This window comes from Nycticebus coucang, chromosome 3 (genome assembly GCF_027406575.1).
Source record: "Nycticebus coucang isolate mNycCou1 chromosome 3, mNycCou1.pri, whole genome shotgun sequence".
In the NCBI taxonomy this organism is placed as follows: domain Eukaryota; kingdom Metazoa; phylum Chordata; class Mammalia; order Primates; family Lorisidae; genus Nycticebus; species Nycticebus coucang.
Genome location: NC_069782.1, coordinates 115,289,718 through 115,311,830, shown reverse-complemented (window position 1 = coordinate 115,311,830; position 22,113 = coordinate 115,289,718). Strand labels below are relative to the sequence as shown.

General features: G+C 40.4%; 2 protein-coding genes across 3 annotated transcripts in view; one reads left to right on the top strand and one right to left on the bottom strand.

The window, feature by feature from the left end:
• Positions 1-22,113, top strand: part of PRKG1 (protein kinase cGMP-dependent 1) — a 1,327,126-nt gene that overhangs the window by 725,142 nt on the left and 579,871 nt on the right. The gene's annotated exons all lie outside the window — the stretch shown is intronic.
• Positions 3,591-6,197, bottom strand: CSTF2T (cleavage stimulation factor subunit 2 tau variant). Its single transcript, XM_053583840.1, has one exon. The coding sequence runs from the start codon at positions 6,017-6,019 to the stop codon at positions 4,037-4,039; it is 1,983 nt and encodes a 660-aa protein (XP_053439815.1). The 5' UTR covers positions 6,020-6,197; the 3' UTR covers positions 3,591-4,036.

Below are 22,113 nucleotides of genomic sequence, written 5' to 3'. Positions count from 1 at the left end.
ATTTCTCATGAAATATATGAGTATATGTCAATATCATATATGCAATTAATATTTAATATTTTCATTTATTATATTTATGAATAGTTTAATGTATTCTTAGTTAATCTGCCAAATATAAATTAGCTCTTAACCATAGAATATTCATGATAAGGGACTGATGAAAAAAAGCTTCAACAAGAAAAGTCTGTCTAGAGATTAGCTGACAAAGTAAAGCCATGAGAGGCTGACATTCTTTTGTGAGAAAACTGTGAGATATAACTGATAATTCAGTTTCTCTGCCACAGTAGGTTGTTGCACATAATTATCCTTAGACCTCAACAGACCCAAGAGAAAGCCCTTGGACCGTAGGAAATGAGACTCTGTGTGCTTAGTTAAGGTCCCATCACAGCAGGGAAAAGCAAGCAGCTTTGCAAGCTGTGATTATATTAAGGGTTTTCTTTTTAAAATGCTTGCCTACCATTAGAATCCTAAAAAGTAGTCCAAAAGTCATACACAATCTCACTTGGATTAGCGTACCTTTGCCTAGAATTCACATTGGCTTGTATCTTACCAAATATTCCAAAATCATTAAATCCTAGGATGTCAGCAGATGTTAAAACACATTTTTGGTATTAACCTTAAGTAATATAAGGGGAAGGCTAGTGAGCAGGCACTGACTAAAGTTGATCATTTCATAATCCCCAAGGTATGGCCCAAGAGGATAAGTTTTAAAGAAGCATTAGCAAATCAGCATTTCACCATCACCAACTACTAATGCGAATGTATTTGTGACTTCATGGGCAATCCATCTGTATTTGGGAAAATGCAGGATGCCAGGGATCATAACCAATGATGGTGTAGTAAAATGCATGAAAGATTCTGATTAGAGCAAATATTACTTGCATTACTTTTTACTATCAAATGAAATAAGGCTCTACAGTGAAGTGAGAAGTGCAGAGACTATACTAGCCTTATCAGAGTAAAAGTGACTGCTTTTATCATCTATTTTTAATTGATTTTCTAATGCAAATAATTATTACAGCTCATTTGTGCACTTAATGGGAGTCCCCCCCACTAAGATGGTGAAATGTTTTGTCCTTTCGTCTCACCTGTGAATATTGCTATAGCCAATATAGGGATAAGACAGTCTCTATGTTCAGTTTGTAGTCTATCAGAAGTGAAAGTGGGTGGCAGAGTGTAAAGCAAACATAATACACGGCAATAGAACAAATGCTTTCAGTAATGAAGACACCTATGTGGTAGAAGTGGAACACAGGAGTTCTTTCTAGAGAACATGAATAAAAGCCTATTATCTAAGTATCACCAAGATGTTGCTACTGGTACCAACCATTAATTATCAAACTATATAGATAATGGATCTAAGAAAGGGACTTCCTTTGTTCCTGCAATTTCATTAGTTTTGCCTTTTTACATTAAAAAAAAATAATCAGGCCCCACGTATATCACAAATAAATGAATTTTGATAATGTATTCATTAAAAATAAACCTATCAGGCCAGACAAGGTGGTTCATGCCTGTAATCGTAGCACTTCGGGAGGCCAAGGGCGGAGGATTACATGAGGCCAGGAGTAACAGCCAGACTGCCTCTCTCCAAAAAAACAGAAAAATTAGGCCAGGAGCAGTGGCTCACACCTGTAATCCTTTTGTTAGGTTCTGTGTGCTTAGTTAAGGTCCCATCACAGCAGGGAAAAGCAAGCAGCTTTGCAAGCTGTGGTTACATTAAGGGTTTTTGTTAATAAACTCTGGGAGGCCCAGGCAGATGGGATTGCCTGAGCTCAGGAGTTCAAGACCAACCTCAGCAACAGTGAGACCCATCTCTAAAAACAGCCAACCATTATGAAAAGTGCCTGTAGTCAGGAGGCTGAGGCAAGAGGATCACTTGAGACCAAAAGTCTGAGGCTGCTGTGAGCTCTGACCCCATAGCATTCTACCCAGGATGAGAGATTCTGTCTCAAAAAAAAAAAAAAAAAAAGAAGAAAAATTGCCTGGGAGTAGTGGTGCATGCATGTAGCCCCAGCTATAGGGAGGCTGAAGCAGGATTGGTTAAACCCAAGAGTTTAAGGTTGCAGTGACCTATGATGGTGCCGCTGCACTGCATCCTGGGTGACAGTGTGATACCCTTTTTAAAAAAAAAGCAAACATATTAGATAATAATGTCAGCCTTATTAATACATTCTTTTCATTTAGTTTGCATTAAATGAAGAAATTTAATACCATAACATTTAATAGTTTTCAGTTAGAGCCATTTAGTGAAAATTTTAGGATAAAGCAATTAGAATTTCAATTAAGCCAACTCTGAATTAGTATTAACTAGAACTATCACATGTAAAGATATTACACTCTCCAATATAGAGGAAGCATTTAGTAAACTCAAAGTTAACAGTAGGAACAACAAAGCGTGAAACAGGTAGTAGAAAACAACAGGATAGGGATGAAAATTTTGTGGAGAGTGAATTTCTCATTTAAAAGGTAAAAATCTTGCAAAGAGATAAAAACTCGATTTTTTTTGTTGTTGTTGCAATTTTTGGCCGGGGCCAAGTTTGAACCCACTAACCTCTGGTATATGGAGTAGGTGCCCTACTCCATATACCAGAGGACCACAGGTGCCACCCAATAACTCAAATTTTTAGTCTTCAGTTCTCTTTTTTCAAATATTTTTTCCTTTTCCATAGTAAGTGTGCCTGGCTATTTAGGAGTTTATGCTTCTTTTAATTACTATTTCGTTTATCACACAGATATTTGTGTCCATATCCTGAAGGCTTAGGAATAAACTAGGCAGTAGCTCTAAAGGTAATGTGATAAGCCCTACGTTCCTAGTGATTTTTAAGTATGTCTCATGGGTATGTATACCAGGACTACATGGCCTACAAAAAGTAAAGTAGAGAATAAGTCAATTGAGCAAAGATTTCAAGCTATATGAATACTTCTACCTAAGTAGGCCTCAATTATTCTGATAAGATGGCAAATGATAGGAAAGTAAATTATAAAATAAGGAAGCTAAAAAGCACCTTAAGTGTTGTTTAGACTAAGATTTTAAACTCCTGATTCTAGTTGACTACTGGGCACCATTTATGTACGGAAGCTAATGACCAGGAAACTGACAACTTTACTTAATGAAACCTTCCACTATTTATGAAAAGCCCAAAGCTGTATGTAACTCATCCAAATCAAATGGTACCTAGACACTGATCTCTGGGAAGGATATAAGAGAATTACTCAGATTCAGACTCAGAGTTTAAGGATTAATGAGAAATGGAAAGGTAGTGAGGGATTACTGGGCCTCATCAGAGCAGCCTTAAGTAAACTGGTTAAGCCTAGAATTGTTTCACAAAATCATCATGCTCAGGGCCAGGCCAAAATATTGCTAGTCTCTGAGGAGTGGGATACATGAAGTAACGTCAAACCAGGTGCATTCCTTAATTTTTCAAGTAATGAAACTTTAGAAAAAACAATTTTGATACCAAAAGGTTAAGCTTACCCCATTCTAACATTTCAAAAGAATTCTAAAACACTTAACCTAATACAACATTCTGTCACCCCCAAAATTGGATTTTGGATTTCAAATGGCTTACCAAAAATTAGAATCTTGAGGTAAACTTTTTTTTTATTTTGCTATACAACCAAAAGTCTTAAAACTATCTTAGTACATTACCATTTTAACAGGTCACCTTTTAGTCTTTATGTGCAGTTTTCACATAGTTTTACTGAACATTTTAAAAATGTAGTTAACATGTTACAGACACTTTAATATTGCTGCATATTTTGTAATCTTAAATGGTGTAATATAATCATGTTCAGAGCTATTTTTGCCTATATATAATGACTTAAAGTGAACAGACCCACTTTCTCCTCCCCCCACCCTCAATAAAAAATAAAAAAAAAACAAAGAAATAAGACAATGAGAAATAAGATTAAATTCTAGGAGGAGGGAAACCCTGACAATTCAAGTGTGGGACACAGAATCACCTTTTGCAACCATTCTTCATGCTACAGAATGAACTTTCTGAGTCTAAAAACAAATATATTCTATAACCTTTTAAGAAGCTCCAGTGGATTTCTGGATTTGCTCCTTTAAAATGAGGATACTCTGCCTTTGCTCAGGAGGTAGCATGGCAATCTGATCTGCAGTCAGCTGAAGAACCTGCATGATCAAAGCTGCCTTTTCTTGATCCTGTGGAGTTACCTGGCTCTGCCCAGGACTAAAACTGCTAGGTTGGCCTCCACCTTGCTTACTTGCCCCCTGCATGCCCACTCCTTGTATACCTGCCCCCTGCATTGCTCCTCCTTGTATACCTGCCCCCTGCATTGCTCCTCCTTGTATACCTGCCCCCTGCATTGCTCCTCCTTGTATACCTGCCCCCTGCATTGCTCCTCCTTGTATGCCTGCTCCCTGCATTGCTCCTCCTTGTATGCCTGCTCCCTGCATTGCTCCTCCTTGTATGCCTGCTCCCTGCATTCCTCCTCCTTGTATGCCTGCTCCCTGCATTCCTCCTCCTTGTATGCCTGCCCCCTGTATGCCAGCTCCAGGATTCCCCACCCCTGAAATGCTCGGGACCTGTCTGGGTCCCTGAGGACCACCTGCTCCTATATTAATGGGACCAGGACCCTGGATTGCGCCAGTCATAGGGCCTCTGGAACTGGGGCCAGGGCCCCTCATCTCCAATCCTCTTGCATCGATGCCTCTTGCTTCCATCCCTCTGGTTTCCATCGCACAGGTCTCCATTCCTCTTCTCTCCATTACTCGTGTCTCCAAGACCTCAGTTTCCATGGCTCGAGTCTCCATCCCTCGAGAGTCTCTGCTGCCTCTACCATCCATAGGGAGCCCCCTTTGATCAATCATGGGTCCCCTGGGCTCTCCAATTAGCAGCCTGGGATCTGCTAATGGCCCTCCTCTCATCTCATGTGAGGAAGGGCCACGGCCATCATGACCAGAGGCATGATGCATGGGGGGACCCTGATGGGGTGGGCCCAGATAACCTCGAGGCTCTACTTCTCCAGTGACTGAAAGCAAAGTCCCTCCACGTGGGTCATTTGGAGCATCTCCTAACAGTCCTCGAGGAGGCAGGCCACCAGCAGTCATGGGTCCACGAGGTATAGGAGCTCTCGGGTCTGACATCTGTACTTGTCCTCTCTCTAAAGGCACTGGGCCAACCCCTGGCATTCCAACTTGGGGCTGCATTGCTCCTCCAGGAGTTAAAGAACCAGGACCAGGTCCAGGAACGGCAGCTGGTATTGGACCTGGAGCTGGAATTCCACCCTGGATAGGAGTCTGCATCAGAGGAGGAATGTCCTTCACAGGTCTCCTAGCCAAATGCTGAGGCTGAGGTGCAGGATTCTGCTGGTTCAGAAGAACATTAGGTCCTGGGCAGAGCCCAGGGCCAGGTCCCGGCCCAGAGACAGACTGAGATTTGCCTGGGATCAGTGGTGTGACATGAATCTTGCGATGCAGAATTTTCAGGGCAATCTCTGGATCCATGATCCTCATCACCACTTGCGCCTGCAACAGCGCATAAGCCAGCTGGGGGTTTTGAAGTAACATGTTTCGAGCTTCCTGGTGGCTATTTTGGACACAGAGCTTCATCTGCTTCATCAGCTCAAACATTTGCTCTGGAGGAAGACTGGCGACTGCTCTGGTAATGGATTCAGGGGCATCTTCTGGATCGATAGGGTCCCCATAAGGCGAGTCAATGATGGGCGCTGCGGGCCCTAGACTCTTTAACTCTTCCTTATTCTTTTCACTGGCAGCATTGTCCACCCGAAGCGCTCTGCCGCTGAATTCCCGCCCATTGAGGTTCCGCATGGCACTAAGAGCGGTTTCCTGGTCTTGGTACTCGCAGAAGCCATAACCCTTGGGTTTCCCAGTCTCTCGATCGTAAACCAGCCGGAAACTGACAACAGAACCAACCTCTGAGAAAATGTCCTTTAACTGCTCCTCAGTCGCCTCATACGGAATGTTCCCCACGAACACGGAACGCAGTGATCGATCCATTGCCGGGTCTCTCACCGCCAAACTCGACATGATTCCGGTTGTGCGCTCAGCCGACAGCGGATTCTTCCAAGAGTCTGTCCTCTTGCGACCCACACTTCCGCTGAGCAACGGAAGCGGCTCTTAAATTCCGGGCAGAAACCTCCCTGGTGCGCTGGAATCGTTCCGCTTATCTGAGGAACCTGCATGCCACTAATCAACTTAGCTGATGTTTTCCACCCTCTATCCTTAGTGGTTCTGGGAGCTCCTTATTTCTGAGACGCATGATTCCTTTCCCACCTCAAAATGTGCAGACTTTTCACGACAAGTTTGTCGCGTGGTGACCACAGTAAAGATGGCCGCAGAGACTTCACCATGGTAACTGCGAGAGGACGCCTACCTGACGTCAAGAGCGGTTTTGCTTCCGTTCCACCGGCGGGAAACCGCCAACCGAAAGCTGCTTTGAGGAGGCGTATTTTTCGTTCTCGAAAAGCGTTTTCATTCAGCCGTTTATCTTTATTATCGTACATTTAATAGTTAAAATAGCATTCCAGGCTATCAGTCAAAAGTGTAGTCATTTCAGAGCACATTTCTGATTTGTCCGTTAATATACAAAAGTAATGTCTCCTTTTAGCAAAGCATTTTAGAGATTAACTGCCTGGAATTATCAACCGCGGCGCGTGCCAGCTGCGACCCCGCCCCCACCCTGTTGCTGTAACCGCTCTCGGGAAGCCGCCAATCCGAGGTTCTTCTCTGCACACACAGGCAGCCTTGTGCTATTCATGATGGCACAGTTTTCTTTAATAATAGTAACTCTTTTCATAATTGATTACTAATAAATACCATTTGATGCCTTCGGAGTAGGGATTAATTAAATTTATTTAACCATTCTAATATTGCGAACATCTGGATTTTGATTGTTTTTTATTATAAAGTGTGACACAAGGAATCCACCACCTCAAATATGAGGGAAAAACAAATGTGTTTTTTTTTTTTTCTCTTCTGTTAGTTTTCAGGCAAACATACTGAAACATATGGAATGTGCCTCCCTCCCCCATTTGAAAATAGAAGTGAAGTTTGGAGATGAGGGAAGTTGTCCCAGGCCAAGCGGTTTGCAAGGCAGCGCCCGGATTCTCACCCGACCTGGTCTGCAAAGCTCCAGAGCAGGGTCACCCGCGGTGCAGGTGGCAGCGGTTAGCCACGTGTACTGAGGACCTGAAATGTGGCCAGTGAGATTGAGGAATTCAATTTTAAACTTCGTGTTTTGTTAATTTAAATATATATTTTTTTTCGACAAAGTCTCACTACGTTACCCTCCATAGAGTGCTGTTGCGTCACAGCTCACAGCAACTTCAAACTCTTGGCTCAAGCTATTTTCTTGCCTCAGCCTCCCAAGTAGCTGGAACCAAAGGTGCCCGCCACAGCGCCTGGCTACTTTTTGCTGCAGTTGTCACTGTTGGTTAGCAGGCCCGGCCGGGTTTGAACCCACCTTGGGTGTATGTGGCTGGCGCCATAACTGCTGTTCTACGGGAGTCAAGCCTGTTAATTTAAATATTAAACCTGGCGGGGTGTGGTGGCTATAATCCTAGCACTCTAGGAAGCAGAGGCCGGGAGATTTGTTGAGCTCACAAGTTGGAGACCAGCTATCTGGTCTGAGCAAGAGTGAGACCCCATCTTTACTAAAAATCAAAACCTGAGGCAAGAGGATCGGGTAAGTGCAAGAGTTTGAGGCTGCTGTGAGCTATGATGCCATGACACTCTACCAAGGGCAACAAAGTGAGACTGCCTCAAATAAATAAATAAATAATAAATAAAAATAAATAATATTAAAGCTGATATTTGGTGCTGGAAAATTTTTTAGTATTTTGAACAAATAGGGTATGGAATCTACTTTTACAATGATAAACAGGCAGCGCCTGTGGCTCAAAGGAGTAGGGTGCCAGCCCCATATGCCGGAGGTGGTGTGTTCAAACCCAGCCCCGGCCAAAAACTGCAAAAAAAAAAAAAAAAAACAATGATAAACTTTATTAATTCTAAATAAAAATAAAATGTTTCCAGTTAAAATTTAACATTTTACTTGAGGTGTGCTATGTACGTAAAACATATGCAAGATTTTGCTTATTAAGTACAAAAAAAGTAAAAGTAGCTCATCAATTTTATATTTACATGTTGAAATGGTAATATTTTTGATATATGTATTGGATTTTTTTTTTTTAGACAGTCTCTCTTTGTTGCGCTTGATAGAGTGCTGTGGCGTCACAGCTAACAGCAATCTCAAACTCTTGGCTTAAGTGATTCTCTTGCCTCAGCTTCCCAAGTAGCTGGGACTACAGGCACTCATCACAACACCCAGCTATTTTTCTTTAGAGATGAGGTCTCACTCTGGCTCAGGCTGGTCTCGAACCTGTGAGCTCAGGCAGTCCACCGGCCTTGGCCTCCCAAGGTGCTAGGATTACAGGCATGAGCCACTGCACCTGGCCTATGTATTGGATTAAATAACATGTATTTTGACGTTAATATCACTCATTTCACTTTACATTTTTTAATGTGGCTGTTAGAAAATTTAGAATTACATCTATAGAATGTGTTATGTATCTGTGGACTGCACAGCTAGCTCCAAAGCCTTTGCCTTAACTTCTAAAAAAGAGATTTATTTTATTCTAAAATATGCCTATCAGGAGATTGTAAAACTTTGTTTCAGTTAAAAATTGTATTGTGTATCTTGGATATCCTAGTCCAATGAATAGATTTGAAATAAGTATAATGGTTAGCTACACATAAAATATATCCATTTACCTTGAAATGTTTTAAAAGTCCTTTAAAACAGTCTTGCACATAGATAGACCCAAGACATATGGCAGTTTATATCTGCAAGTGATATTTGTATCACCTAATAAAATATTCTGGCTATGTCAAAGAAGAATAGGCACCTATTAGTAATTTTGTCCCCCCCCCCCAGATTCTTTTTTTTTTTTTTTTTGGCCAGGGCTGGGTTTGAACACGCCACCTCTGGCATATGGGACCGGCGCCCTACTCCTTGAGCCACAGGCGCCGCCCATCCCCCCAGATTCTTTTACTGGGAGCAAGAGTGGAAAGAGTGGAGGATAGGACCATTTCAGAAAACAAAAAACAATTTCATGGACAATTTAGACATTGAGTGTATGTGTAATTGTGTGTATTAAATGTAGTAATCACAAGAATAGTAAAAGGCTATGAGAATAAATTATAAAATACATAGAACAGCTTTTCCAACAGTTTCTTTTGTGCTACTCATGAAAATATCTAAACCAGTGGTCCTTATACTTTAGCATATATTGGAACGACCTGGATCCACAGCATTCTAACAAGTTCTCAGGTGTTGCGGATGCTGCTGGTCTGGGTGCCTTTAGGAATCATTGGTCCTAGGAATTTTAAGGGTTTGTTTTCATCAAGACAATAAAATTTAGTACACTCTGTTAAAAGTTGTGAGGGGCAGGTTTTAAAAACTCTAATAACTTTTCATGCTGATCTAGCGAGTACATGCTGATAGCGTAATGAAGATGCCTGGACTCAAGGATCAGGTGAACAGAGAGCAGCTGAGGAACTCTAGAGGCAAAGTAGAAGGGATCAGGTGTGACTGTTGACCGTGCTACCCATCAGGCTTTCCATGTCCTCTTCAGTACTAATATTTATTATTATATTAACTGAATGGCCTAGACTCACCATGAGCTCCTAGGAACCCATGTATGTTTTCTGGTCCCATTATATATTTTTCATCATTCTAACTTGGAAGAATATCCATTTTATACTGCCCTTTTGTTATAATAAAGTTTAAACTTTAGATATTTATAGTATGGCATAGACTCTGGAGGAAAATGTGCATGACATATGTTGAGATGTCTCTTGTTTCAATAAGTCAACATGGCAAGTAAACTTCGACTGATTTTTAAATATATGATGGCATTTTTGGCCAAATGAAACCTGTCCTTTAGACTGTTCACCTCCAGAATTCATTAACTTAATCCATTGTTCAAAATGATTTTTAAACTACCCTTGAACTGTTTTGGGCCTCCATTTATGAGTTAGTACCTAGAAAATCAGTACCTTAACACCAAAGTGTACCTTAACACAAAAGTATGCCTTGTTTTAAGGAAAGAGCATGATTATGCAACTAAACCTCCCAACTTTCTGACCAGTTTTGGCAAAAATATGATACTGAGCTATTTTCAAATATCAAAACTTACATTCGGAATGTAAAGATTTTGTAGAATTTAAGGATATTAATAAAAACTTCACCATGGATTAAGTAAACAAATTCCAATAATAGGAACTAAATATGTTTTGAGTTATTGCAGACATTTTGGAAATAAGTGTATGGGTCCTTCAAGGAATAACTCAAGTGCACTCTTCCACAAAGTCTTCCTCATCTTCCTCCCCTTTCTCTAAGTTGGAAGTCATTTCATTTTTGTTTAGATATAAATTATTTCTTATCTGTACCTTTCTGAATGATAGTAACTCTTTCACCTTTTAGTAAAATTATGATTTTTCTTCTAAATGATAAAATTGTGTAATGTCCCCCTTTATTAATTAACAAAGTGCCTTAAACATATTATTTTGTTTCTAAGTACCATAGAACCTTCATAGGTGACCACCTCCCTACATATGCTGGCCACTTTGCTACAGTCCCCTGGGTGGTCAACTTATAGAAATTCTACTGTATTTATTACAAGCACCAGAAATACAGCAGTGTAAAAGAAGTTCTTTAAGTGTGGATCAGTAGCATTAGCATCATGTGAAATAGCTTAGAAGTACCAAAATTTCGGCCCTACTCTTAGGTCTATTGCTTCAGAAGTCTGTTTTAATAACCTTCTTGGGTAATTCTAATGCAGGCTAAAGTTTCAGAAACACTTCACCACAGGAGACAATCATAACATGGCTCCAACAGGCAAGTAGGTAGCTATTTTGTCTTCACCACTGTTTCCTCAGCACCTGGGGTAGAGCTTAGCACAGGTGCATTCTCGTTATATATTTGTTGAATGAAAAATGGGAAGTGACCTTAACATTTGCGAATTCACAACCTCTTCCTTTTACTCAGGAGGAAACCTGTGGCCTTACATAACATGCTCCAAGTCAGAGAAAAGACCTGCAGCCAGGACCCCTGCCATTTTATTCCCAGGCCACTCGTGGCTCTTAGGGTAACTTTTTGATAAAGGGGATATGTAATGAAGTATGTAGAGATGGAGGAGAGTGACAAGGTCATCATCAGGGAAGCCTTTCTGAGGGAGATGGGATTGAGGAGTGGGTTATAATAAACACAAGATGAAGAAAATGAGCCAGGAGCTAGTAATAGCCAAGATAAGAACTTGGGACCTGGTGTTTGTGATGTCCTCAGAGGAAACCAATAGAAAGTTGATGAGGAGTGTGATAAAAGATTGGCTTCTGGGACAGATTATCAAAGGTTTTGTATTCCAAGTGCATGAATCTGATCTTGATTTGAAAGTCAGTAGTCTTTCTTTCTTTTCTTTCTTTTTTTTAAAAATTCTGTTCTGTGATAGTTTTTGCATGTGGGCCCTCTTTTTCAACCATTAATGACTTTTGATCTAAATGGTGGCAGTTGATACAATTCATATGTGTCTGGAAAACAAATTTTACAATAAATGAATTGGTGGTAGTTGTTCTTCCTCCATGTAACAGACTCTCTTCTGTGGCTTCCTTCTTGTTATTCATCTCCCATCCCCTCAAATATTCTTCTCTGGCTAAAGGCACCACTCACTTCTCAGCAGACGTGATGTGTGTTTTTCCTCCTAGCTTTTACTCAGGCTACTCCTTTGTCAGAGGTGCCTTCTTTTCTCCTCTTCTCCTCACTCTCCCCTCCTAATTCCTTTTTGCCCTTCAATGTTCACCCTAAAGACATTCCTTTTAAAGCTTGTGTTGGAGATATTAATGTTGTGTTACTACTGAAGCAAAGAATCTATATCTTATTTATATTTATATTTTATATAATATAAATATATATTTTTATATTTATATTTTTATATTTTTCACAATATCTAGTCTGGTGCCTTTTATATTCTAAGCACTCAGTAAATATTTTTAAAATTAATGAAATAATTCCTTATAATTAGTTATACTCAGAATACATATGTTAACCAAATGCTAATTTGGTGTGTTTAGCTTACAAAATATTTTCCTTCGGGTTTTCACAGATGGTCTTGACAATAATCATGTGAGGTGCATACAACTGTAGTGTGATTTTTTAACAGGAAGCAACTCAGAGAACTATTGTGTAGAACGTAACCTAACAATGGGCTCACTCAAAGATGAGTGCAAATTTATAAATTTGCATTTATAAATGCAAATTCTGAACACTTAATAAGGAAGAGGCCCTTTGATAAATGCTTTATTTAATATTTACATGATCCTTTCAAGTTAGGCAGCCATAGAATATCAATTTATAGATTAAACAGAGGCATGGAGAAGTTAGTAACCTAGTATGCTATGTTAACTGGCAGATCTGGGATTTGAACACACACTATTTGAACCAAGTAATCAAGCTGGTACATTATTTTTCTATTAAATGAATTGCACAAAGTTACATAGCTAGTAAGTAGCAGACCCTGAAACTGGCTCTGTTGAATTTCAACTTCTTTGAGTCCTGGGCACAGTCTCCTTGGGCCTTTTTTCCTGATTGTTTCTGAGTATAACTAATTGCAATTTTGACATTACAATCAGTGCTGTGGCAACAGATGGACTATAACGTATCAAGACTGAAGCAATTGAGAAAACATTTGCTTTTTCAGGTTACAGGCTTATAAGGATTTTTTTTAAAGCTTGCAGTTAGATAGATAATGCATGTATTGTCCATAAAACGAAAGAACTGAAATTTCTGAAATCCCACATTAGATTGGTCTGTGACATTTTTCTCAAAAAATTTTAATGTACGTGCTATGAAACAACATACAATGGGGAAAAGAACAAGCTTCATTTATTTATACACAAGAGAAAACAGTTACTAGTAAGACAAAGATTGTACGAATTTGGGCCTGCTGGGAATGTTCCACTTCTGACTCAAGGTTGAACAGAGGCAAATGTTCTCCCTGGAAGGAATTATAATCCAGCTCCCACCCGTTTTTATTTTATTTTATTTTTTAATAGATAATGGAAGTGAGGGCCAGGGAAGGAAAGAGACTGAATCAGGGCCAGCTGTCTCGTTACTGGCTTAGTTTTTAATGGAATCTAGAATTTCTCACTCAAACTATGTTCTCTCTTTTATAGGGCAGTAGGGTGAGGGGACATAAGCACAGACCTTAATGTCAGAGAGACTTGTGGCCTTGGACAAGTTACCTAACCTCTGTTTCTGTCTCTCCATTTCTAAGATCTTTTAATGAGAATACTATCACCTGTATTGAATTGTTGTGTGAAGCACATGTCATATTTGTTTTTATTTTTCCTACATCGTACGGTAATTATTAATCTACATTTGTTGTATAGTGATAGTAGATGGAACAGCAGCATCTTGTGTGGAAAGAGACCCAAATTTTAGTCTAATGCTATTTATTTTGGAGTCCATATCCTCATTTTTATCATGGAAGGAGTTAGATTTGATAAACTAACAAATTGGGCTATTGTCAGATTCTCTTATTTTCAAAGTGTCCACAGACAACCTTGACTAACACTACATTTTTCTTTTCTTTCTTTTTTTTTTTTTTTTTTTTTTTGCAGATTTTTGCCGGGACTGGGCTTGGCCCCCCACCTCCAGCATGTGGGGCCAGTGCCCTACTCCTTTGAGCCACAGGCGCCACCCTAACATTACATTTTTAACTTGGGGTAGATTTGTAGTTGAACGTAGGTAATTTTAAGACCTGATCCCACAGAATGCTGGCATGAGAATTTTACTGATTTTCTTGGTGCACCCTAGGTTCTTGCACTTAATCATGAAATATACTCTTCAAATATTTAGTGAGCTGAAATTCCACGTATTCATTTTTATTAGAAGGGCCTGCCTGAACTTTGACTGTGGAGGATGGTGGCTTACTCAGCATGGCATTGTTCTGGCACACAGGATACCTATCTGAGTGTGCAGTCATGTTCAGGATGCTGTTAGGACTACTGCATTAGAGGGAGCTCTGGCAGGCACAGGCTGTTTATTCAAACATGGAGAGGCGTGCCTAATTGGACAAGAAGCAGAGCTCTGTTATTCTTGCTTCTCGCCTGAAGGAAAAGAGAGGAAGGAAGTATCCTTATAGACTGTGGAAAAGAATAGCCTTGAGACTGGGTCTGATTAAAAACACTCTGTTTAAGGTGAACCCTCATGATTTCTTTTCTTTTTCCTTTTTCTTTTCTTTGTTTTTTTGGGGTTTTTTTTTGGGGGGGGGCGGAACAATCCACTACTCAAGTTCAGAAAAATGTCCAAACTGCCATTCACTTCGGAGATTAGGCTGGTATCTCTCTTCGGAAGCTGGGCTGGGTTGAGAGCAAGCTTCTATATATGCCAAGTTTTGGGAAAGAGGCCTTTTAGAAACATTTGATTCAAGGCTCAGTCTACTAAAAACAACAAAAGCCAGTGTAAGAGAATGTATTTTAGATGCATCATCACAGTTGAATGATCCTTGAAAAACATGACTTCAGGAGTGCCAGTTTAAATTTGTCATGTAACTTTAGATTCCTGAGTTAGAAATTAGATTAAAAATATAAAAGCCAATGTTTATAGGCATGTAGTAGCTAACACTTTTTGGTACAAGTACAGAAACCAACCCCAGCCACTGTACGCGAAGGAGGTGATGATGGTATTTTAGGGATGCTCTGGTATCTCTCAGCACCCCCAGTGTATTAGTCTGCTAGGCTGCTAGAATAGAACACCATAGACTGGGTGACATAAACATCGGAATTCTATTTCTCACAGTTCTGCACGCTGGAAGTTCACAGTCAAGATGCCAAGCAGGTTTCGGTTCTCCAGAGGCCTCTCTCCTTAGCTGGCAAATGCTGCTTTTCCACCTTGTCCTCCTGCAGCTTTCCTTCTGGTGCACTCATTTCCGGCGTCCCTCCCTCCTCCTACAAGGACGCCTGTCATATTAGTTTGGGGCCTCACACTTCTGATCTCATTTAGCCTTAATGACCTCTGTAAAGGTTCTGTCTCTAAATAGAGTCACGTGAAGGGTTAGGGCTTCAACATGTGAATTTGGGGAGGACATGATGGAGTCCATAACAGGCAGTTACAGGCAGTAACGCTAGTCTTTAGGAAAAGAGGGGATGGATAATTGTAAGGCACGCCGGGTGCACCAGTGCAGTAGTCCTTCTCTGCTCAAGGACCAGATGTCTCTGACTTTTCTCCCTCTTCCATTGCTGTTTCAGTTCTGCAGGACAGAGAATCCTAATGCCCAGTTTTACTGTGACGCCCATTATTCAGTTCAGCCTTGGAAAGGGATGGGAGCCAGGGGTGATAGTGAGACTATTTAACAACTCTGTGCAGGGGCCCAGCCATCAGCTGCAGCAGGAGGGACTCTACAGATGCTTACAGTGAGCGAGTCAGCCTCCTTTACCTGCTAGGTCATGTAGAGGCCCAGGACAAGGGACTCAGGGGTTCAGAGAGCAAGTTTATCATCAGGTACAGATGTTCAGTTATTTTAACCTCTGGAGCAGTCTTACTGATAATAACTGAGTATATCTATTGACCATGAATTCCAAAAATACTTGCTCTGATTAAGGAGAAGAGCAATTAAAAGGGTTGTTTTGAGCAAGGCGCCCATTTCTAATGTACTATTATGAGTTTTTCCACAAAATTTCTCTGCCATTCCATTTAACTCTGCAAAAATAAAATGTCAGTTACAAAAATGAGTTGCTATCATAAAAGTTTTAAAATATTGATTTATAGATAGAAATACTGTGTGACATAAAATGGTACAGAAGTGTTTGGCCACTAATTTACAATCTTCAAAAAGCTCATGCCATGTATAATGTATGATTTTCTTGAGGGTGAATAGACCATACATTTTAAAATATCAAATTCTTCCATCCTTCATATAAAAATATTGACGATTTCTATTTATGACAGTTTAATGATACAGTGATAAATGGTGACAATTCTTCCATTTATTATCACTCTCTTCTGACATTTCTGGTGAAATGGCTGTATATACTTTCTTACAGAGCAGTACAATGAGAGAATTTCCTCTCTCTGGCCTCCAGGTGTTTGCCAATTCCCTCAGGCTCTGGGGAACAAAACAAGTACCTATAGGGAAACAGGAAAGTGCAAATGACCTATTCGCCTGGAGCTCAGTCTTTTTTTAGCCCTGAAAATGGAATTGTGTGTGTGTTAGTCCATGGCCCCTGAGGGGTCCAGAAAGAGAAACTGATGCCTGCAGGGAGAATGAAGAAAGTCCCAGAGTTCCCCTTCCCATTTAGTGAGCTGGAGTTTGCTGCCGAGTTTGCAGGACTGGGCAACTGCTGCAGGTGTTCCTGCTCACCAGCAGGACCCACAGGGAGCGTGCCTCCAAGAAATCCTTCCAAGACCTGGTGTCTCTGCAGCTGGGGAGGCAGAGATGGGGAAGAGGAGGAAAGTGTCGGTGTCCCCATCAGGAAGGAAACCTACCTGACACATTTCAGATCTGCAAGGGTCTCATAATGGTTTAGGATACTATTATCCATTATTCGACTAAAGTGTAGTCAGCTCCTATTTTGTACGTACTTGGTCAGCACGTATTTTGTGGAAGGTGGGCCCTGAGTTAGATAATAGAGGAGTTTAAATATGAACTGAAATGTGACTTAAGCTTTCAGTAGAAGTTTTACTAGAAGCTTTCATCAGCTTTTCTGTTGAACTTTCACTGAGGATTTATGGTGTTCAAGTTCAAGTTTGTGGTGGAAGAACAGCTGTGCCTGCAAAGAATGTCTGTTCTGTCAGGCAAGATAGAGATGCAGAAAACGGGCAGTTTCCAAATGCGTTTTTGATTTGTTTGATTTGCTGAGAGGTATGTAGAAAATGAAAATATAACTGCTGTTTATCCATTGACCCTCTTGCTAAGGGTAAAGAGGAAAAGGTGTATTTATTTTTTTATTAATGAGAAAAGGACTGTTACTCCTCTTTACCATGCAAAGTTCTATATACCTGTATGTGTATAAACTGAGGACAGGGATTATGATTTATAACTGGTTGCATTTCATTCAACCCATGTAACTCTGAAAGCCCCTCACGTTCTCATCTATCCAGAGTCAGGGGCTTCAGGCAAACCTGTTCTGTGTATCAGGCCATTAATTCAGTGAACAGTTATTGTCATTTTCTGGGTACGGTTCTTAAATTCAAACCTTAAAATATGATTTCTTGAGAATAATGTTTAAGTACAGCATGAATAAAAAATATAATCAAGTTTTTTCCTTAGTTAAATTGTTACAACTAAACTTAAATATCATTTGTACCTCGATCAAATGATACAAACATGAGATTACCTTTGACCACCAGTCTCCAAATACACATGAAGCACCATAACAGCTTGCTAACAAAGAGGGTGCTTCAGTTGGTATCTTGATACAATGTCCTGTTTATTTATTTTTTTCCATACATATGAAAGGATTATACTTGGGAGTAACTCATTGACCAGTTATACCATATGAGGACTTTGCTTCCTAGATAGACCTAATTGACCTACCTTTTTTTTTTTTTTTTTCTTGAGACAGAGTCTGTCTTCATCACCTTGGGGTTGAGTGCCTTGTCGTCAAAGCTCACAGCAACCTCAAACTGTCAAACTCCTGGGCTCAAAGATCCTTCTGCCTCAGCCTTCCAAGTAGCTGGGACTATATGTGCCTGCCATGCTACCCAGCTGGGTAAAAATTTTTCTATTTTTAGTAGAGATGTGGTCTCACTCTTGCTCAGGCTGGTCTTTATCTCTTGAGCTCAAGCAATCTTCCTGCCTGGGCCTCCCAAAGTGTTAAGATTACAGCTGTGAGCCACCGTGCCTGGTCCTAAATTGACCTTTCTTTTTTTTCTTTTTCTTTTTTTGAGACAGAGTCTTAAGCTGTCACCCTGGGTAGAGTGCCGTGGAGTCATAGCTTACAGCAACCTTCAACTCTTGGGCCCAAGTGATTCTCTTGCCTCAGTTTTTCTATTTTTAATAGAGACTTTTAATAGAGCTTTTGCTTAGGCTGGTCTTGAACACATGAGCTCAAGCTATCCGCCCGCCTTGGCCTCTGAGAGTGCTAGGATTACCTTTCTTTATTCCTCTATCACCTCCTAGAGGTGTTTCCATCTCTCTTTTCTGTTTCTGTAATTGCCGTCCACCATATCCTTCACTGTTTGACCGCCTGCCTTTACTCAGAGTGTTTCCTGTCATCTAGGTACAAGGGACTTCTATGTTCCTAGAGAGAACAGCACCTTGGGAAACAACAGGAAGCTCCTCCACCCCCGCCTTTGATTTCTCTTCTCCTGGCTCCAAAGCAGTTCTGAGTGCTTGCCTCAAAGCTGTGGCTTTTTTTTTTTTTTTTTTTTTGTCTACTTTCTTTGGAAGATACCAGCACTTTTCCCTGCATGTAGGAGGTAACTGTCAGTAATTGTGGGTGGTTGGGTGAGAAAGTAGATAAGACGAATTGTTGGAAAGTTAAATTAGGGGAGAATCTTTGAGTTGTGGGTGAAGACATAAGTAAAGTTTTTAATGGAATGGAGCCAGAATGGAAAAGGCCTCAATAAACCACAGCAATGATGAGCTTGTGGTGTTTTCTCCCTAAATAGTTTTTCCATATACATTGTAGGAAAGGAAAAATATTTTTTCTTCACCCACCCTAGGTTCATGGCTGAAGCCCCCATAACAAAAGACAGATTAACAAGAGGGAAACATGCACATTTATTTAATATAAGTTTTAGATGATATAGGAGCTTTCATTAAGAAAAAAAGAATTGGCACGGTGCGGTGGCTCATGCCTATAATCCTAGCACTTTGGGAGGCTGAGAGGTGCGTAGTTTGTTTGAGTTCAGGAGTTTGAGACCACCCTGAGCAAGAGTGAGACCCTGCCTCAACAAAAATAGAAAAGCTAGCCTCCTTATGGTGGGCATCTGTAGTCCCAGCTACTTGGGAAGCTAAAGCAAGAGGCTCGCTTAAGCCCAAGAGTTTGATGTTGCTATGAACTATGACACCATGGCACTTTGCCCACAGTGCCCCAGTGAGATTCTGTCTCAAAACAAACAAACAAACAAACAAAAAACCTGAAGAAATGATAACTTCTAATAATTTATGCTAGGTCTGATGGAGGTTGCACAGCCATAGAGAAATACGAGAGGAAGACCGAGGGTTATGACCTAATGGTAATAAACTGAAGGAAACTTAGAAGAGTCTGCTTGTTCATATGTGTGTCTGTTTGTATGTATATATATATATATATTATATATATAAATGTATGTATTTTGTTTTGGTCTCTCTGTGCCTCTGGCTCCTTTCCCATAGAGAGGGCACTTCTCACATAAGGGTCTTATGACCCTTGAGGGAAGCTCAGAAAATCCTTCCCAGATTTTATCACTTGCTTCAAGAAAGGAGGATGTGGGGAAGGGAAGAGTGTTTTCACAAATTCCAAGGTGCCATATTTTGGGACGGTGTATCCTGAACCTCATCAACATGTGTGTATTAAAATTTGTAATGCACCACTTTGTAATGCTTATTCATAATATCTAGAAAATTAAGGGTCGAATTTACAGCAGTATAATTATACAACTTTAAGTGTCTTTTTATAAATGCAGACCTTCCAATGTTTAATATTCATCACTGAAACCTCAAAGAAAGCCACGTGAATCCAAATGATGATTTTTTTTGAATTGCAGTCCCACACACTGTACTCAGTGCTTTATGCATAATCACTCATTTGACCCACACGGTAACTCCATGAGGGCATTTTGATGGGTGAGGAAACTGAGGCACAGATAGGCTGACTAATTAGCCCTAGGTTATATAGCAAGTAAGAGACATAGATAGGATGTAATTACCAGCAGTTTCACTAAGGGAAATTGCTAATTCCTGAAAGTTCTGACTTATTTTTTCTGTACTTAGAATAAATGTTTTACTTTCTCAAATGAAAAATTCTGTTAAATTTCACCAGCAGCCAATTTTTCTAACTTTCCTTGCCTTGTCAGCTGCCTGTCAGTTTTGTAAAGAAATGGCAGCCTAAAACTGACAGGAAGAAACGCTGAAATCTCTAGCCACACACCAAAATGTTGAAAAATCCTTGCAAAGGGTTATTTTATCATTTATTTCGTAGCACTAAAATCAGCTGCCAGTTCGGCACAGGTGATTTAAGAGACACCATTTAGCTAATATATTATTTTGCCAAGAAAATTCATTGCCTTGAATTGTTTTCTAATCTTTGGCAGCTGCTAGCTTATAAAAACAGAGTGCCTAGAAATTCTAAATTATTTCACAGGGTGGGGGAAGTAAAGCAGAGATGGCTATTAATTTAAGCTGTTTCACATTGAAAATGTCACTCCAGATAAAGAAATATACGTGGAGTAAGAATTATATGTTGCTTTGGTAAGGAGAAGGACTTAAAATAGCAATTTTCATGTTTAGAAGTTCAAAGTGTGTTATTTATGTAAATAGCATATTAAAATGGATTGAGGATTTTCTAGCTTTAAAAGTAGAATGATCGGGCGGTGCCTGTGGCTCAGTGAGCAGGGTGCTGGCCCCATTTACTGAGGGTGGCGGGTTCAAACCCAGCCCCGGCTAAACTGCAACAAAAAAATAGCCAGGCGTTGTGGTGGGCGCCTGTAGTCCCAGCTGCTCGGGAGGCTGAGGCAGGAGAATCGCCTAAGCCCAGGAGTTGGAGGTTGCTGTGAGCTGTGTGACGGTACGGCACTCTACCGAGGGCAATAAAGTGACACTCTGTCTCTACAAAAAAGAAAAAAAAGTAGAATGATCGATATAGAAGTGTTTTGCAGACTCTGAAACATTATGTGCACCTCAGGCTTATATAGGTTTGTGTAACACGGCTGATTCGGTTTGGTATATTAGTACTGGGTCTGGCAGGGGCAGCAATAGGATTATATGGCCCCAATGTCTCTTAGGGAAAAGACATGCGAACATCATTTAGAATCCCAAATGTTACTGAGAGTCTAAAGGAGCCATTCAAATTCAGTAGATCAGTATTTACTGTTATTTTTATTTCTTACATTTATGTAGTGCTTGCCATATTGGATGACAGACTTCTCTTTATACAGAGGAAAAGAGTGCCCACAAACTTCAGGAGTGCACAGGAAAAGTATGAGTTGCCCTCCTGCAGTGCCCCTCAATCCAGGGGGAAGCAGCCACATTCACAACAGAGAAGATGGAGGGATGAAAGAGGGGAGATAAAAAGGAGTAGAGGAGAGGATCTTTTAGGGGAGAAAGGATCTATTTCTTATCTCTTGAAATACAGAAGAAAGGGCTGCAGAGGGACAGAAATGACACAGAGAAGTAGCTAGAGGGTGATAACATCAACATTTTTGTGGGCTGCAGCGTGTACCACCTGTTCTAGAGAATGACAGATACATCAGTCAATGGCCAGGACACCTTTCTGTAGGCACTGAAAGACGGACCTGGCCCTTCTTCTACCATGCCTTGGAGCAGTAGTTTTGAAAGGTTGGAAGGAATCATTCACTATAATCACAAAAGACTGAGAACAGCCTAAATGTGTATCAGCAGTAAATTAGATAAATGAATTATATTTATTAGCACTATGTACTATTAAAAATTGTTTTTATGGAATTACATGCAACTTTTTTTTTTTTTTAATTTGAGATAGAGTCTCACTCTGTCACTCTTGGTGGAGGGCCATGGCATCATAACTCACAGCAAGCAACCTCAAACCTCTGGGCTCAAGTGATTCTTTTGCCTCAGCCTTCCTGAGTGGGTGGGACTATAGGCACAGGTCACCACGTCCAGCTAGTTTTTCTATTTTTTAGTAGAAACAGGGTCTTGTTCTTGCTCAAGCTGGTCTCAAACTCCTGAGTTCAAGCAATCTTCCCACCTAGACCTCCCAGAGCGCTAGGATTACAGGTGTGATTCCCCATATCCAGCCTACACGCAACTTTTTTCTTTTTTAAATGAGAAAAACTTACATGTGTTCTTAGGGAATAATCTCTTAAAATGTATGGAAGTGAAGGATCGGATGGGGACAATGTTATTTTCTGCTGTCATTCTTTTTCATCTTCCCCAACAGGGTGT

Coding starts and splice junctions, on each gene's coding strand:
- CSTF2T (XM_053583840.1), bottom strand. CDS start 6,019: ATGTCGAGTTTGGCGGTGAGAGACCCGGCAATGGATCGATCACTGCGT.